The sequence below is a fragment of the Miniopterus schreibersii genome (assembly GCF_964146895.1).
Source record: "Miniopterus schreibersii genome assembly, chromosome: 7".
In the NCBI taxonomy this organism is placed as follows: Eukaryota; Metazoa; Chordata; class Mammalia; order Chiroptera; family Miniopteridae; genus Miniopterus; species Miniopterus schreibersii.
The window spans coordinates 21784507-21803988 of record NC_138108.1 but is presented as its reverse complement, the minus strand read 5'-3'; the positions used below and the strand labels follow the sequence as shown (position 1 = coordinate 21803988).

General features: G+C 31.4%; 1 protein-coding gene across 1 annotated transcript in view; it reads left to right on the top strand.

Annotated features, from left to right (window-relative positions):
- Nucleotides 1-14696, top strand: part of NBEAL1 (neurobeachin like 1) — a 114957-nt gene extending 100261 nt beyond the window's left edge. Inside the window, exons 48-56 of the mRNA XM_081143492.1 lie at nt 1173-1262; nt 2183-2292; nt 3957-4129; nt 5114-5208; nt 6409-6525; nt 7171-7332; nt 7970-8118; nt 9727-9862; nt 12645-14696. Of these exons, the coding sequence (XP_080999618.1) occupies nt 1173-1262; nt 2183-2292; nt 3957-4129; nt 5114-5208; nt 6409-6525; nt 7171-7332; nt 7970-8118; nt 9727-9862; nt 12645-12746 (1134 nt within the window). The 3' untranslated portion in view covers nt 12747-14696. The remainder of the gene's footprint in view (nt 1-1172; nt 1263-2182; nt 2293-3956; nt 4130-5113; nt 5209-6408; nt 6526-7170; nt 7333-7969; nt 8119-9726; nt 9863-12644) is intronic.
- Nucleotides 14697-19482: the final 4786 nt, after the last annotated feature.

The following is a 19482-nucleotide window of genomic DNA, read 5'->3' as shown; positions in this document are numbered from 1 at the left end:
GCAAAAGGCATAAGGCATGTGGGGCAAAGCCTGGGGAAACCCAAGTACAAGAGTCTTCTCCCAGTGGTGTTACACAGAACATACTTAATTCTTCCAGTAACAAAATGCAAAAACATGTTTTTGTCTACCAGGGAAGCTCATTAGAAACTCAGCACCCAAGGTTTTTATTAGAGGTTGGTCACACAGGTACCCTCTGTATACCATACCAAAATTTCACACACTCAGGAGAAAAGCAGGTGTTCAACGTGAACCATATTCTTTGTGCAAATAGTCCAGGCATAGTGAGCCACCCTCATCATTGAGGACAGGTTTTAAATCATTGTAAAGAACTCTTTGCTCACCAAGTTCCCAGATGCCAGCAAGGGCGCCAATCTTGCAGGCAGGCCTTTCCAAGGAGAGCAGTCTCAGTCCTGCTATGTTAACTATTTATTACACATAGGGCAGCCCATAACACCCTATTTACTCATAATCTGGTGGACATATTATATTTATTATGTAATGCTGATAAAATTCCTTTCATTGTGTCTAGTAACTTTTTACTTCATATGGCTTATAATTCATATTTAGGTTATGTACAGCTCCTAAAATAGCACTTGGCACATAGTGTATTCCCAATAATGTTAGGTTACAATTTACTCTTATATGGTTTGTATTTTTCTACTTTATGTTCATGTCAGTATGGCTAGCGAAAAGGAAAGATCCTAAATAATTGATGCTCCTTAAAATTTGCATCTCTGTTGAACAGCAGAGTAGTAGAATACATGAAGGTGATGGGTTTCAGAAGTTTCAAGTATGCCATTCAAACATAGTATATATATTTCCTATATATTTTTAATGTCTTTATTGATTTCAGAGAGAGGGAGAGAGAGAGTTAGAAATATCGATGATGAGAGAGTCATTGATCAGCTGCCTCCTGCACGGCCCCTACTTGGGATGATCCCCGCAACCCAGGCATGTGCCCTGACCGGGATCTCCTGAATCATAGGTCGAGGCTCAACCACTGAGTCACGCTAGCCAGGCTCTTTCCTACATTTTAAATGAAGTGATGATATGTTTTGATAGAATAAAATGCTATTATCACATGGTTCATTCTTGTTTAAAGAAACAATTTTCAGTAGTTTGTGCCTAATAAAAATAAGCAGAATCAGCCACTAAACTTCTTTCTTTTATAGGGAATTAGTGATGGTATTCCACTAATAAAGGCCGTTGTCCCCAAAAATCAGTCTCGTTCTTTTATGTCTCAAGGCAGTCCTGAGTTACTGGTAAGTTGATTTATACCTTTTTCATACTGCCATCCATTACAACTTACAGAAATGGAGGAAATAAAAAAATTTTAAAGCTTTAAAAAGAAAAAACTTTTATAGAATTTGACCAAGTATAAAAATGTATTTTTCACTTACACAGCTGTTATGTTAAAGTTTATATGAAATAATAAATATATAAAAATATGAGGAAATTTTGTATAAGAAAAATAGAATATAACATCTTATTAGCTATTAAAATTTATCATATAGCAGTAGTAACTATGAAAATGAGAGATAATACAGAATTGATTACAGTTTACATGCAGGGCATGCTAGTGAGTGCTTTACATGAATTTTGTCAATCCATCTAAATATCCTGTAAGGATGGGCAGTATTACTATTTCTCTTCTACAGATGAGAAATTAAATCTCAGAAGTAACTTGCTGAAAATCACAGAGCTAGCAAGTAAGGGATCTGGGACCCTGGTACATGGACCAAACCTAGGCCTGTTTTATTTCAGTTTTATCATTTAGAAATTATAAAAATGGAGTATAATGGAGTGAACAGTGGAGATTCCAGAATTAGACCTGTTTTTCTAATTATGTATAATGTATGTTTACTCAGAAAAAAAAGGTTGGGAAAGATACAAAAATAATAATAGTATTTTTTGAGTGGTAGAATTCTTGTAATTTTTCAGATTTAATACCTGTATTTTTTAAAGGTATCTGATTTTTCTTTTTGGTAATCTCCTACTTTTATAATCATAGGAGAGAACAGCTTTTCATTTTTAAAAGAAGATATTCAGTGACTGTCACTAAGAAGGGACAGCTTAACAATTCATCATAAGCTCTACTTCTGATTACATCGTGTGAGCATTTGGTTATTCTGTGTTGCTTTTTGTAATCTTTAATTTCCATCTTCATATGTTCTTTTTCTAGATAACAGTGAGCATGAATTATGTTATTGGAACCCATGGATGGCTGCCTTATGACAGAGACATTTCTAATTACTTTACATTCTTCAAGGATCAAACTGTGACAAATCCAAAGTAAGTAAATGAACATTTAAAGCAAATCAGGTACAATATCTTATTGCCAAGAAAAACAACTAGATTGATTGATTGGTTTTATTTTGAAAGTAATTATTATATATATCCAGATTTCTTTTCTCTCTCCTTTTCTCCTCTTTTATTTAATTTATTTATTGTTAATCCTCACCTGAGGATATTTTTTCCATTGCTTTTCAGAGAGAGTAGAAGGCAGAGAGAGAGAGAGAAACATTGATGTGAAAGAGGCACATCGATTGGTTGCCTCCCATATGTGCCCCGGCCTGGGGCCGGGGATTGAGCCTGCAACCCAGTAAGTGCCCTTGGCTGGAATTGTACCTGGATCCCTTGGTCCACAAGCTGACGCTCTAACCACTGAGCAAAAACCAGGTAGGGCATCCTCTCTCTCTTTTTTTTTAATATGTCTTTATTGATTTTAGAGAGAGAAAGGAAGAGGGGGAGAGAGAGAAACATTGATGATGAGAGTCTTTGATCTGCTGCCTCCTGCATGCCCCCCTGGGGATGGAGCCCGCAACCTGGGCATGTGCCCTGACTGGGAATCAAACCATGATCTCCTGGAACCTAGGTCGATGCTCAACTGCTGAGCCAGGCTTGGCCTCTCTATCTTTTATTTATTCCTTCCCTCCCTCCCTCTGATTTGATATCAGTTTAAAGACAAAACAATTTCTATCATACCATTATGGAAGCAAAAATTATTAGGAATAGGTTTTAGGTTTAATTGTATTTTTATTGTTCAGTATTATCAATGTGTTTTATATAATAAGACTTTATTATTTACCTTAGTTATCTTTTAAAATATCCAAAGGTTATATTCTAAGTTCAGGTGATGTTTCCCTGACTCTTGAGTTGTTTTAGCTATATATTTATTAGGGGCAAAGTCTTTTCTTCTTATCCCATGTTGGGCTTTGCATACCTTCAGCACATTAATATTGAATAATAAAGGTCTAAGGCTGAAAAAAGTGTCAGAATTGGCCCTCATTTTCCAGAACACATACTGAAGTATAATCACTTCTTTGTGTGTTTCTGTAGAATTTAGATTTGCTAAGTGCATAGTTATTTCAGTGGGAAGCAGATAAAACCCGTATGCTTTCTTTATTTGGAATGGAAAATGATCTTCATGTTAGATACACATTTATCTGCCTGTGCAGTAGATCCCTAGTTTCAGTTTATTTCTGACTTTTCCAGTGCTGGTATATATTATCTTGTCTTTATACAGGGGTGTGCAAAAGTAGTTTAACAGCTGTGAGTACATGAAACACAGAGTTTATTCTTGTGTTATTATTATTATTGTGTTATTTATGTATTACAACTGTAAACCTATTTTTACCCACCCTGTACTTTGAAGCTGCAATTTACAGAATTTACAATCTTACTGGTTGGCTTTGAAAAAGCAAGATTGAAATCTTTCTGACATCTTTAACAATCTCATTTTCTTTATGCTTAATCTAACTGCAGGCTTTGTCATATGAAATTTTATTTCATGAAAAATATGAATAAAGTAAGATTAATGTATTTTCTGAAAGTCTTAATCATTTATCAATAGACATTTCATAATGAAGGTTGAACAGACTTATTTTTATTTCTTTTTTAGAGACATTAAAAAAATAGTTAAGTACCAAAAGTCTAATATTTAATTGTGTTTACAGAACTCAGCGTAGTCTGAATGGTCCTTTTGCTCCAGGGCTGGAGATCACTTCTAAGCTATTTATAGTATCACATGATGGGAAGTTGCTTTTCAGTGCTGGACACTGGGATAATAGCATTCAAGTGATGTCACTTACAAAAGGCAAAATTATTTCACACAATATCAGACATATGGGTAAGCATTAACGTTCTTTTCCACCCCAAACACACAAATGTCTCTTTTTTCTAACTATAGAAGTGTAAAAAAAAAAAAATAGTAGTACATATTTCTTAGAAAAAACATCACATTTTACCTTTGAAGCTGAGTGAAATTTTTGATGAAGTGTTCTGAATATTGTATGCTTTGTTTGAGAGCATCAATAATATATTTTGGGTATATTAAGCACCATATAAATTAAACAATTTTATAGTGTGTTAAAGGTGTTAGGCTAAGTCTTTTTTAAAAAATTATTGATAGAAATAAGAATTTTGAGACAATGGTAAAAAAAATCTGTCATAGTTGAATAAATAAATCAACTGCCCTATTACTTTGTTAATAGTAAAACATGAAGGAGGGAAAATTGTTGAATTCTTTAACCTGGTACTTCTTAGTGTTTTGGTGTTCAGTATAAGAAAACGAGTGGATTTTCCCCTAATAAACGTAATAAGAAAAGGAATAGAGTCTGGTACTAATTCTGTACCAGTGACTTCTAAGATATCACTTAACTGAGATTTTTACAACTGAGGAAAAATGTATTTTATATTGTGACTCTATGGTGTAATGTGCACTATGTTGGTTAAGGTCACATTATATAGGATTGCAGTTCCCAGTGGGAGTGGAAGGTGAATGGGGATGAGTGAGCAGAGAAGCGGATCAAAATTTACCGGGGCTTTATTTTAAGCTACCAGGCCTCCTACCAAGATTCTGATAGGCATTTCCCCACCCCATGCCTACACTTCACCCTCAAAGAAAGGTGACCTCAAAAAAAGCTCTCTTATGTGATTTTAATACTGCTCCTTTTCAGTGTCACTCTTTCCCAATGATTTTCCAATGCCAGTCCTATATTTCTCCATTAGAACAACTGATTTAGTAATAGTTTGAGCATAAAGTAAAATTACCCTGTTCTGTTCCAGCAAAACCAAGCCATTTTATTAAAAAAAAATTTTTTTTTCTTAACAGATATTGTGACTTGTTTAGCTACAGATTACTGTGGAATACATTTGATTTCTGGTTCCAGAGATACTACATGTATGATATGGCAGATAACACAACAGGTAGTTACGCATTTAAATACTCTATTTAGATCCGAGATTCACCTTGGGAATACTGTTGAAATGTTCTAACAGAATAGGGAGTTGTTCTCTGGCATTGAATGATTATTTGAGCTCCTTTGCATTCTTTTACCCTCATTCTGCCCTGTTCTAAATTACCATCACATTTTCCCCTATGTTTATTGTCTCTTTCTTGACCTTTTATCCCCTCTTATTTTCCAGAAACTCCTCTTTGTTAACCTCTTCTAGGAAAACAAGTGTTTTTCTTGTCCTGTTAACATAATATTCCTATTTTCCTTTCAGTGGGACTACTAGAAATTACAGATTTATAATTTTCATCAGCCTTATTTTACTCTCATAATAATGTTTGTTCAAAGAAGTATCTTTTTTATTTATAGCTTCTGAACTTTCTACCTTGTCTAATAGCCTTTTTCCTTCTCCAGATTTATAAAAGTATTAACTAAAAATTCTTTTGTAATACTTTTCTTGCTTTACATTTCAATATTTAATTCATTGATAAATAATTTTTCTATGTTATGTAATATGTAATATTATATATAATATATGCACATATTCTATAGAATATAGAACCTCAGAATTGAAATTATAAAATAGCATTTTAAGATGAAAGGGAGATTGTATGGAAGAATCAAACTGAGATTAAAATCATAAATCCAAAGCAGAAACAGTAAAGAGCAGATTTGATGTGGCTAAAAATAATATTATCATGGAAGATAGAATTAATGTAGTAATCAAAGTGAATACAAATGTAAAAACAAAATAATTAAAGCAATTAGAAAAAGAATTGCTATAGAAATCAGAGAATTTAGCTTAAAGATGACTGACATCCTTGAAATAGGTACTCCAAAAAATGAAAAAGAGATAATATTCAGAAATATAATACAAAAAGTTTCTTTGAAGTGAAGGGATAATAATCTATAGATGAAAAGGGGAAACAATATACCTGTTAAAATTAATCCAAAATAATTAACTTTGAAACTATTCAGATTGTTTTTGAGCTACCAAAGATTGAGAATAATTTGACAACCTAAGGAGAAACAAGAATGAGTCCTGTGAACAGAATCAGTGGTAAGAACTAGTTGCAATGTTAGTTTGTAATTAAACAGTTTAAATACAGCATAAATCTTTTAATAGAAAATAGCCTACAAGAAAATTACCTTTGCTTTTCTCTTTTAATATTAGGGAGGTGTTCCTGTGGGCTTAGCATCTAAACCCTTTCAGATTCTGTACGGACACACTGATGAGGTACTGAGTGTCGGCATCAGCACTGAGCTAGATATGGCAGCATCAGGATCAAGGGTAAGATTTCACCTTTAAGAAATGCTAATTTTTTCTATAAATTTAGAAGATTATATATATGTATATATATCCACTGAGGTTTTTTAAAAATTGATTTTAGGAGAGAGAGGAAGGCAGGGAGAGAGAGAGAGAGAGACAGAGACATCTATGTGAGAGAAACATTGATTGGTTGCCTCCCATGTGCTCCCTGACTGGGGATAGAAACTGCTACCTAGGTGCATGCCCTGACCTGGAAATGAACCTGAAACCTTTAGTTGTACAGGATGATACTCCAACCAACTGAGCCACCCAGCCAGGGCTAGAGCAATATTTGTATTTAATTTTTTTGTAGGGGATTTGATAAAATTATAGAAATTTTTTACTATGAGTAGGACTTTGCAAAATTAGAAGACTTGCAAAAAGAACAAACTTAAAGAGAATTTTATTTGGGGAATTTACTGGTCTTATTAAGGGTAGCAGGGCATTTTATGAAATAAAATACTGTTTGGAATTTCATGACTGGAATTTTTCCACATCTGTCCTTGATGGAATAATCACTTTCTCAGTTTCTTTCCTATATTTCTTTATTCAGCCCACTTCTTTTATTTTCTATTTTGGTGTCTTTTTTATTTGTCTTTATCATTTTCTAATATTTTCTGTGTGTAGGATGGCACTGTGATTATACATACTATTCAGAAAGGTCAGTACATGAGGACTTTACGACCACCTTGTGAGAGTTCTCTGCTCGTGACCATTCCCAATTTGGCTATATCTTGGGAAGGACATATTGTCATCTATTCCAGCATTGAAGAAAAGACCACCCTCAAGGTATCTAACAGTTTCATGCAATAGGGCTATACTATAAGCTTGTCTTTCCCTTCCCACATTATTTATATGAAATATTTTGAGGAAGGAAAGAAGACCATATTTTTAAAAGGTTGTTTTCCTTTCATCATTCGATTTGTTCATTCCTTACCATTACCTTACCCTGTCACAATCTTGGCCTCATAGTTGTATCTTCTTTTAGGGATTTCTATTGGCCTATATAATATATGATTTCAAAAATAATTTCTGATTATGTGGGACTTCATAAGCTTAAGTGGATATTATAACCAAATTAAATTTTTTTTGCCAAGGCAAGGTATAAATAAACAAGACATGAATTTTATGTTTCCTTTCAGTGATAAAACTTTTTAAAAATTAAGAGAATCTATTTTGTTTTAAGAATGTAGAGTTTTTTTGGACTGGGTGAGATTTTAATTCTTTTGAAGGAGTAGGAGTTCTTATTTAATATTTATATACTTGGTGGTTTGATAATATTGTCTACACACTTTCTCTTTAAATATAACCATGTGTTTATTTCAGTGTTTTACCCACTAACCATTCAGTTATAGTCATAGTTTATTAGTATTAAAACTCCATTTTAAATTGAGATCATTAAATTGTCTTCATCTAATCTTTGCAGGATAAGGATGCATTGCATCTGTTTTCTGTAAATGGAAAGTATCTAGGGTCTCAAGTCCTGAAGGAACAAGTATCAGATATATGCATAATTGGAGAACACATTGTCATGGGTAGTTTACAAGGGTTCCTGTCCATAAGAGACCTCCACAGGTAAATAATAAGAATTATTGAAGTATCACTTTAAAAGGGATAGTACTTTCGACCTAGAGTGAAAATCAGCAGTGTAAAGTTTCTAATCTTTTGATTTGTCATTTATTATGAATGTGTCTTTTTTGGCAAGTATGAAAAAAATGAGGAAGCTAATTTATTCCTGGATTAGTAAGTGAAATATAGATGTACATTTTTTAAATGTAGAAAATTTTATGCTATATATATTTTACCACAATTTAAAAAATTTTTAAAAATATCCAGAAAGTGCCAACCCTGGATTATAGATTTGGAAATTTGTCCAATTACAGTTTGAATTTTTACAAACTAAAGTTAGCATTTAAAAAAATAATTTTTAAATTGTGGTAAAACAAATTAAAGTATTTTATTTTATTATTATTTTTTTAATCCTCACCCGAGCATATTTTTTCTCAGAGAGAGTGGACGGGGGAGACAGAGAGACAGAGAAACAGAAACATCCATGTTAGAGAGACACATTGAGTGGTTGCTTCCTGCTCGTGCCCTGACCTGGGCCCAGCCTGCAATCGAGTTACGTTCCCTTGGCTGGAATCAAACCCAGAACCCTCAGTCTGAAGGCTGATGCTCTAACCACTGAGCCAAATCAGCTAGGGCCAAACTAAAGTATTTTAAAGGCTAATGTATCTGTTTATGATTATGTGTGTGGATAACATTAGTGGAGAATCTTGTTTAATACAGTGAAGGAGAAGGGTGTTTGAATAGTGGTTATGTTTTGTTTCCTTTATGCTCACATACATTCTTTTTTTTCTCTTTATAAAAAAAATTGTAGCTTATTTATATTCCTCAAACTATCTTGGCCTTTCCCAAAACCTTTTTTTATGAATTATTTCCTGATTCAAGATGTTCTGTCTTATTGCATTCAATCAGAATCACTCTTTAACCAACATCCCTTTCTATTTTTGTATTTTTCCTTCTCATTTTTATCTTTCATCTCTGGTAGAGCATTGAATCCCCATTCTAATCACATTGTTCCAGCGTTTTGTTTTACAGCCCTTATTTCAAGATATTGTTAAGAAAATCCCAAATTAGAAAAAATTAATGGGATATTTTAGCAGGTTAGTGTAGAACATATTAATTACATCATAGAATTCTTAATTTTCTATAAAAGCTGTGGGCATTTTTCATAATGGCATGTTATATTTCATAGCATATTTTAAATATTTATTATTTTACACTCTATATGTTTTATGTATTATATATATCTTTTAAGACAAAGTAAATAGAACAATTTTACTGACTTTCTCCTCCCACATACATATTTTTTGAGCTTTTGCCCTTTTTATCCAACTTTAACTTGCTAGTCAACAAGATAAAAATTGTTTAGTGAGAGTTCATATGTTTGGTTAGAAGAAAAACATGTTGGGAATAAAGAAAAGATCTGTTAAGTGTTTTAAGTAATGCTATAAATGTGGACCCTTGTGTGAGGCACTCAGACTTTTTGAACCTAAATCCCAGATGTGCAATATTAAAATGCAGAACTAGATCATCATTAAGTTAACTTCCAGGTATAAAATTCTAAGAATCTATTATATATCCATGTAATTATGTGTGTGGTTTTGTTTTCTCTCCTAGTTTGAATCTCAGCATCACCCCATTAGCCATGAGAATGCCTATCCACTGTGTTTGTGTAACCAAAGAATACAGCCATATTCTGGTAGGATTAGAAGATGGAAAATTGATTGTAGTGGGTGTTGGCAAGCAGGCTGAGGTAAAACCTAGTTAAGAATTTCATTTCCCATACTCTGGGGGATTCTTTTGGTTCTCCTTTGTTCCAATTGAATTAAAAAATATCTGTTATAGATAAAGAAATTTAAAAAATTTGATATTTCAAAGGACTATGAAAAAGGGGTTAAAGTTAGTATTAAAGAATGATGCTTATGTTATGATATAATTGAAAGCACACATTTAACAGTTTCCATGTGTCACTCTATGTGAATAAGAAAGTTCTTTTATTCTCTATCTTCCCAAATATAGATTTAAGACCACTTCTTGGATTTTTAGTATATAAAAGCCTCTATAAAAAATGAAATCTAGATTCAAACAGTAGAACCACTTTATTTTCATATTAGCTTTATTTATAATAATCTCAAATTGGAAATAATTCAGATGTCTGTCAACAGGGAAGTAAATAAATTTGAGATAACTGTACAATGGAATACTTCCCAGCAATAAAAGGAACAAACTATTGAAACATGTAACAACATAAATTTTAAACTTATGATGCATAGTGATAGAAGGCGGACATAAAAGAGCACATACTAAATGATTCCATTTATATGAAGTTCAAGAACATGCAAAACTAATCTGTATAAAACTGTATTTCAACGAATACTCAGTATGATTGTGTATCAGTTGTCCTTTTGTAAAAGCAAAAGGACATCATTTTTTACTTGGAACTACAAGTATCCGCATATAATTTGCTAATTCTCCATGAATTTTCTGTAGTCACTGTGAATTTATTTCCCAATAGCTTATCAATTACTGAACATTCAGATATCATAAATGTAACACTGTTCTTGAAAACTTAGTAGCAGGCACTCCACGTAATTTAGTGATTATTCTAGAAAATGTATTGAGCATCAAATTAAGCATTATGAATTTTTATTGATATAATTGATCTTTTCTGAGAAATCTAAAATATGACATCTGTAGTGGTTATTTCAAGAGAAGATATTACTGAATATAATGTCAGTGGTTAATAAACTATCACAAATAATGGGAACTGTTTTGTTTCATAAATATTTTAAGATTTCATTAGTCGTATTCTTTTTCAGGATATTATTTAAACACAAGATAGGTTTTATTAAAGTGACTGCAACAATATTTTGTTTTGGATGTAACAGTCCCCCAGTGTCAGTAACACTATATTTTGGTATTTCACTTGTATTTAAAACATTTTAAGCATTCTTTCATTCAACAAACAGTAAAGTTTCTTGATTAATACATTTCCTAAATAAATAGTGCCCTCCTGTCTTCTGCTAATGAGATTGCTTAAAAATTCTGCCCAGATGTTACTCTTTGACTATGCTTCACTCCCTATAGTTTATTCAGTTGCCTTTAAATTTGCCTGCCCTCCCCCTCACCTTAAGTAATTTGTCAGTTTCTGATTGTACTGAAGTTTTAAAAATTAAATGACCATTTTCTTTAAAACTTAATTGGGGGAAAAATGCCTAAGCAGTTTCATTTTATAGGCCTAAATCAATGTTATGTAATATTTACCAAATAAGTATTTTGTCCTCTTGGAAGACTTATGTAGTCTACAACACAGAACCTAAATTGTGTGTAGATTTTGAATAAAAGTATTTTTTATATTTTTGGATGTATTAGCTTAATTATTGATCAACTTTGGTAAATAATTGAATATTAGAATCTTGTTATATTCAATCTAATAATTGAATATTAGAATCTAGTGTAGAAATTAAATAGATGAATAGTTATGAAAAATTTCTATCTTAAGATCTATTTTTCCCTAAAAGATAAAAATCTTGATGTGTATTTTAAAAACATGTATCAGTTTTATATACTATACTGTCAGTATGAAATTCATATTTATAAATTAGATAGTAAAGTGGTAATAGATTAATGGAAATTCGTTTCTGGAAATACATCTGGAAACAAAAATGCAAAATAAGCATGGCATAGTGTCTTTGCATGAGGCTTGCCTTTTATCACTCCAGTAAATGTACACTGGAAAAGTAAGCATTTCAAAAGGGCGGCAGATAAATCACCATTTAAAAGTAGATTGCACTTGGGAAAGTAATTGCAATAAATCATATAGTTAGGTTGAGAAATGTTTCCCATGTGGCTTTTATATTTTTCCCTACCTAGAAGTCTAAGCATTTTTAGAGGGGCATTTATTCACTGATTCAATTAATATTTAATAAAAATAATATTTAGTTAATAATTGTTATATGCTGAGAAGTATGCTAAATGGTTTAAATCTTATGGTGGACAAAATGTGATTCTTACCATCAAAGGATTTATGCTCTTCTTGTTTTCTAAATTACTTTTTAAAATTTTATCATTAAATAATTTTTGAAATTTTTATATCAAATATTAAAAATTTATTTTCATCGAAACATATTACTTCTTATTGTAATTAGCATTAATAGTACTGCATACAAGAGGAGAAAAATCTCAAACCTATGTATCTTCTTAGCTAGATTAAATATAATTTGAAAAGACCATTTTAATGAAGTGAAAAATATTTTTGTTAATGTAAAGTAAGGCAGTCTGGTAAATTTGATATAATTGGGACATATTTAATTTAATAATTTCCATGTTGGTGTTAGACTATTCTCAACTGAAAGACATTCAACTTAGGGAAACCTTTCTTTATTCATCAAGAATCATTAAAATGTTAATGATTCTGCTAACAACTTATTTTCTGCATTCTACAAAATTAATGTCATCTTTATCAATTTTATTTATTGCTTTTTTTCCTTCCTTAATAATATTTATTCTTCATTTCTCTGGATTATTTTAAACAGATGCGTTCAGGTCAGCTTTCTAGAAAATTGTGGGGATCTAGCAAGCGGCTCAGCCAGATTTCATCGGGAGAAACTGAGTATAATACTCAAGATTCCAACTGATTGTCATTTCCATCTTATGTCATGGGTAATTGAAACTTGATTTACTGCTTTGTCACTTTAACCACATCTCTCAACTATGTGAAATGTTTCGGGGCTTTCATCCCTGAAAATCAGTTTGGGCTTACCAAAATTTGGTATGATATATGTATAAAGATGTCAGCTGTATTATAATTCACTTAAAAATTTTCTGGTTAACATTATTGAATCCAATCTTTTAAACTGATTCTTGGTCCCCAGTATGATAGATTTGAGAAAATACACTTAATTAGAGTTAGTGGTCCATTCTAATGATCATTAGATCCATTTTTAAAAACGAACTTCTAAAAATGAAGAAGTTAGATTTAATATGCTTATAATTCTAAACAGCAGTATTTAAGGTATATCTAATAAAGGAGTACAGATAACAAGACAGTTGAAAGACATGGCTTTTAATATACTTTAGTTAATAATTTTCCTATTTACTGACCACCAAACTAAAAAAAAAAATCAATTTACTTGTGGAACTCCTGATTGGAAGTAATATTTTAAAGGTATTTGTTGTGTATTTGGATTTTCAAAACTCAGTATAATTTCCAGGTTTTCATGATAAGTTGAAAATAAGACTATTGAAACTGGTACATTGGCTAATTCCACTACTACTTAGCACATTACTAGTAAAATTTTATTGAAATGTATTATTATTCTTAAATAATAAAAGTTGAGTAGGAATAAGAGAAACTAGAGATACAAAGTACTGGTTATGATTTTGACAGTTGGGTTCTTTCCATAGCATTTGCAGCACAGTTTATATCTGCAAAGTTCAAAATTTCTTGACTTTTTCTTTACTAAGCAAATACTCTGTTTTCCCCTGATAATTAGAATACTTAGCAATAATACTCAAATATATTACATTTCTCAGTAGGTCTTCCACGTGATAGATGAATGAATGGAAAAGACATGTATAACTTAAACTAGTCATTTGGATATAGTAATTTTTAAAAATACAGATTTCTATTTCATGTTATGTATAACTTTTAGGATTACAGTTATTTTTATTATGCAGAGGTAAATGTTATATTATGCTTTATTATTCAAGATTTTATACTAAAAAGCTGGTAGATTTATTTTGGAATTCAAAAAGAGTGTTAAACCTAGTGCTTTCATAAGGTCATCTTTTGAGTTAGGTCAGAAAGCTTTTACAATTCTGAGTGTCCTTAATTTGAGATTCCATGGGTTTGGGGGCATTTATGAATCCCCTGAGATTGTGTGAAAATTTTGTGTGTTTACATTCTTTTCAGGAATGAATGGTTGAATGGCTTTTTTAAAGGGGTCTGTGATCAGGACAAAAAGAATATTTTCCACACTAATAGCTTCTTAAAATAAGAATATTCTTTTTCATTCCACAAATCATAGGTTTCCTTATATCCAATTGTCATCTCAATTGAATCTTTGAAAAGTTTCCCCTTTGCAGTTCTTCTCTCCTGTTGCCCGCAATATCTACTACCCTTTTCTTTATAACTCTATGAGTTAGTAAAAATTTATAAGAAGTAAATGATTCTGTGTAGGGAAGCTTTTTGAGTACATTCAGTCTGAGTCTGGATTAATAAAAGGTTATATACTAGAAGAATTTCTTCCTAATTATTTTAAATCCTGTTTTATTCAGTAAAAAACAGTTATGTTTGAGGTAAATAACACTGAAATAAATTGGTGCAGCAACTGTAAAATAGAACATATAAATGTGAAGGTTTCCTTTTTGAGGAATTTGTGGTGAAAATGTCTCAAAACAAGTCAGTAGAGAGAATTATGACTTATTCCTTTTATTAGTTTGTCATTCTATTTTAATTTTTATTTTACATTTTTAGGAAGTTTCAAGTTAGCAGAACTAACATGATTGATTTTTGGCATTTTAAATGTTAATCTGTGAAAAAACCACAACTTTTAAAATTAAAACTTTGGAACTTTTACTTATTCAAATATTTTGGTATAAGGATGTCTTCTTTATTTTTAAGGCCACTTAATACAGGTTTTGGAAATTATTTTGAATGCTTATAAGTTATAAAAAGTTTAATTTAGATTACCAAGGGAAAATTAAAATTTATGGTTTTTTTACTTTGCTGCTTTCTAGATGGAGCAACTGAATAAGCAGTATTCATTTTATAGCACAAGCAGGCAGCTTTGTTCACACTAAAACAGATACCCTACTTACACTAACAGTAGATGTACAGAGCAGTGGAATTATACCTTTTATTACTCTGTCCAAAAAGTAAAAACCCAAAATGTAGAATTTTGAGGAAAATCTTTGAGAATACTAGCAACAGTCTAGAGGAACAGAACTTAAAGCCTATCTATTAAAATAAGCAAATATAGTGGAACCATTGGTTAAATAATATATTTCTCTTTTAAATAGTTTAGTCCAATGAATTAAAAATCACTATATAAAATCACTGGAAAGATATACTTTGGGAGATTCTGGTGTATTTTAGATGATATCCATAGAACTTGTTTCTATATTATATAATGGGAAATATTAATATCATTAGAATGGACTAACAGGTGGACATTTCAGTTAATGAATATAATATCTCAACTTGGCTGTTATAAAGTCTGCAGAACTTTTCATTTGTCTTTGTTTCTTGACACTGGTGATGATGGAAATAAAATTCTCAGCATCCTGTTGATTAGGAGAGATTTATAATAAGATGATTTTACTTTTAGAAAGTGAGGTCAAGTATGAAAACATACAATAGCTGTGTTCACTTAGAAAATAAAGAGGCTTTATAAGCCTTTTTCCAACTCTCCCCAGTTAGTATTCTGTCATTTTCTTAGTTAAAATTAGAGGAGAGAAGATAAAATAAATCATGGCATGAAAATTAGGAAAGTATATAAAAATGAAACTTGGTTAGTTGGTTTAAAATATTTTAAGCTTGGGCCCTGGTTGGATAGCTCAGTTGGTGAGAGTGTTATCCGGATACGCCAAAGTTGTGGGTTTGATGCCCGGTCAGGACACATACAAGAATCAACCAATGAGTGCATAAAAAAGTGGAACAACAAATTGATGTTTCTCTCTCTCTTTCTCTCTAAAATCAATAGTTAAAAATATTTTAAGCTTGTAAAGCTCATGTCAGCTATGAATAAGTTTCTATTTTCTTTAGGTCACAGTGCTTTTTTTAGGATGCATGCTTTCCTAGGAGAGAAAATGCCAAGTAGTCACTTGTCGTTAGTAAGGGACATCAGTAAGGTTCCCCCCCCCTTCTTTCTGTGTAAGATATATAAATATTCTTAAAGAACTGTTATTGCAAATCAGTTTTATGCTTCTGAAGGAATAAGTGTATCCTCATACTTAATTAGAATTTCGATGTGAAAGTTGAACCTTAACCCAAGATTTTTTTGTATTTTTCTTGAATAAGAATAGGCAAAGAAAATTTTAACTTGAATACCAGATTTTTATTTAATGATGGACTCATGGTCTTTGTCTTTAAGTATATTTTATATTGTTACTACTGAAGAAATCACTAATGGAAATCTTTTAATTGAATTTAAAGATGTTAGCGCCTTTTATATATTTATATTTAAAAAGAAGTAGCACTGTCTTTATCACCTTTCCAAGGAAAGATGAAAGTTTATGGACTATATTATATAAATATTAAATAATATAATTTGTAATAGCATGTGGGGGGTGAAGGTTGGTTTCTTCAAATACATCATTAAAGTTGTCTTCCATAAATACATTCTTAAACCTGTCTTTGGGATATAGTTTTTGGGTGATATAAGAAATGAAATATGTTCTTTTTCTTTCTAAATCTAATCTGTTTTCCTTTATCAGCCAGTGACATAGCTTATCCTAATTACTGTTCCTCTCATCAACTGAAACTGTTCATTCCCAGTAAATGAACAGTCTTAAGCATTTTTATCACTCTATCAACAAATATCAACTCTCAATATTCTTTTTGCTTAATTCATTTATCATATATATTCAACATCTGATTTGTCTTAACCTTGACCATATGTATAACATTGTTCTGGAGAGTTTTCCTTCATCAGAGTCCCAGTGGTACTCTTTCTGATGACATCCTGCAGTGCCAATGTATTGTTATCAGTCATTGTTTCAATGTGATTAAAGTGTTGGCCACAACCTTCTTTAATCTGAATTTAGCATTTTCTAGGCCAGTGTTTCTTTCTTTTTTTCTTATTTAATTCTCACCCGAGGATATGATTTGATTGATTTTTAGAGAGAGAGAGGGAGGTGGGGAGGGAGAGGGAGAAACATCGATGTGAAAGAGAAACATCAACATGAGAGAAACATCGATCAGTTGCCTCACGTACATCCCCAGACCAGGGATTAAACCCACAACCCAGGTATGTGCCCTGACTGGGAATCGAACCCACAACCTTTTTGGTGTACAGGATGATGCCCCAACCAATTGAGCCACTGGCCAGGGCTAGGCCAGTGTTTCTTAATTGAGATTGCAGATGAGACTTATTGAAGTTTTATAAATATACAGAGGTCTAGGCACTACTCTGGACTTTCTGAATGACTTTTCTTGATGTTCTTCATATAAGATAAATTATGTCTCAGCATTATTATATTAAATCTTAAAATATTTTATTCTATAGAAATTCAGTTTTATAAATCAGATCTAATATTCAGAGGCTTATTTGAAAATAGTTTTAATCATTATCCTTGGAGACATTTTATCTAAAATTTGCTTGGAATGGGTTCTTTGTATTGCATGCTATAGAAACAATTAAATTTCCTTTTCAGTTGCATTATTATCATAAACCCTCTTCAGATTTTTCATATTTTAAACTTGCAACTAGTGGTTGCCCTCAAAAGTATGTTTGCTTTTTATTCCTAGTGACTATCAGTGAATATTTGCATATTTGAATTAGGTAACATTTAAAAGTTTTAATAAAAAGTACGAGTAACCGAATGCTAGGTTTAAGAAATAGAATTAGATCTCTGTAACCTTGAAGCACTAGTAATCAATAGAATTTTCCTAGTTCAAAAGCATTGGATAAATTCCTTCCACTTCTGATGACTTTGGCAGGTATAGCTTCTGTATGGAAAAAATCTTTAATTCTTCATATGAAAAGTCCTCGTATTACAGAAAATGATTAACATTTAAGATATTTAGGCCTATACTGGAAATTGTTCAATTTTCTACAGTAATAATGTAAGGCCATCCTTGATTATAGGATTTAAGATTTTTTTCTTCAATATAAGAACCTTGTGTAAAAGTGACTATTATGAAATACTTTTCTGGTACGTTGTAGTAATTCTTCAGACACATGTTGGATTATCTCATATTTGTCATACGTGGATGATTTCTAAATACACTGCAGGATTTTGATCTATGAAGCTAATGGTTTTAGTGAAAAAAGATATAACTATTTACTTTTGTCTTAATGCCTATAATCTTAGGAACTGAAAATACAAAGGAAAAGAACAAGTAGAAAGTCACCAATTGAACTTGTTTTCCATGGTATAGTTTTAATATGTTTCCTTGGAAACTTATTTTGTAAATATTATCATAATAATAACAACACAATTTTGTCACTGAAAGAATTACCCATTCATTTTTCACAGTTGACTGTTAGTGGAGTTGTGTGTGTGTGTGTTTTCACTTATAATATAGCTGTCTTATTATTTTAATTTATAACTATTTTTGAGTGTAAAAAGTGATTTAATATTTGTAATACTGTTTTAATGTTGTGTTGTAATTTGAGAATAGAAGCGGTTAGGATTTAGGTGAGATTGGAAAATAATATTTTATGGATTAAAATATAACTTTTAAAAAAGAAGTCTTAATCCAGTTGGACCTTTAAAAATTTTATTTTGGTAAAAACATATTTAAATTTAATATGTATTAAAACTAGAGGTTCTCTGGTAGCCAGTGTACTAATTAATGTTGAAGTGCTATTTTTGATGTTCCTTCTCTTGGAAACATTTTCCCATATTCCATAAGCAGTGTGTTTTAAGATTTAGTGGGCTGACCTACAAATTCAACAGATATTTCTTTTGCATTTTGGAGGGAAAAAAGTTATCTGTGCTAGACATTATTTTGCTCTTCAGAATGCTAAAATGATATTAATAAACACTTTAGAAACTGGTTCTGGTAAGGAAGAACCCGTTGTCAGACTTAACTGAAAAGAATTTCAACCTCTTAGTTTCTTATATAGGGATTAAAGAGAATAACTTTATTTTTTCCTTTGGGATTTTGATTGCCTTTTTTGGATAACATAAATTATTTAATTATAATAGTTTCTATACTTTTCCCAAAATTATGGCATATTACAGTAGATCTTACTGTTAAAAATCTTTTCTATTTTAGACTTTTTTCTTACTCTGTTTTTTGCAGCTTTCTGTGATTCATAAATACCATAACCAAAATTTTTTGTGGCTACTGTTTGTCTTATAGTTAGCTTTACATAAGAAAAATTGTTAGAAAACCATAGGGCTGGTCTGCTGTCTTCAGAAACTCCTAACAGATATGGCTTTTCTTCCCTTAACTGTTTGTTTTTAAAGACTTGGAGGAAAAATTTTGCAAAAAGTAACCAGAGAGCTAGCCAGACGTTCATTTTCTATTAGATGCATTGTTGTAGAAGTGCATCCATTAAGACAGAAAAATATCAAACAAATGATTTGTCTTTTACGTCAGTTTTTTGGGACCCAGGTTAAACAGAAGCATTTTAGTGTTACTACAGAAGGTGACAGTGACTTGAATATGTGTGTGTATATACATGCATGCACAGTCAT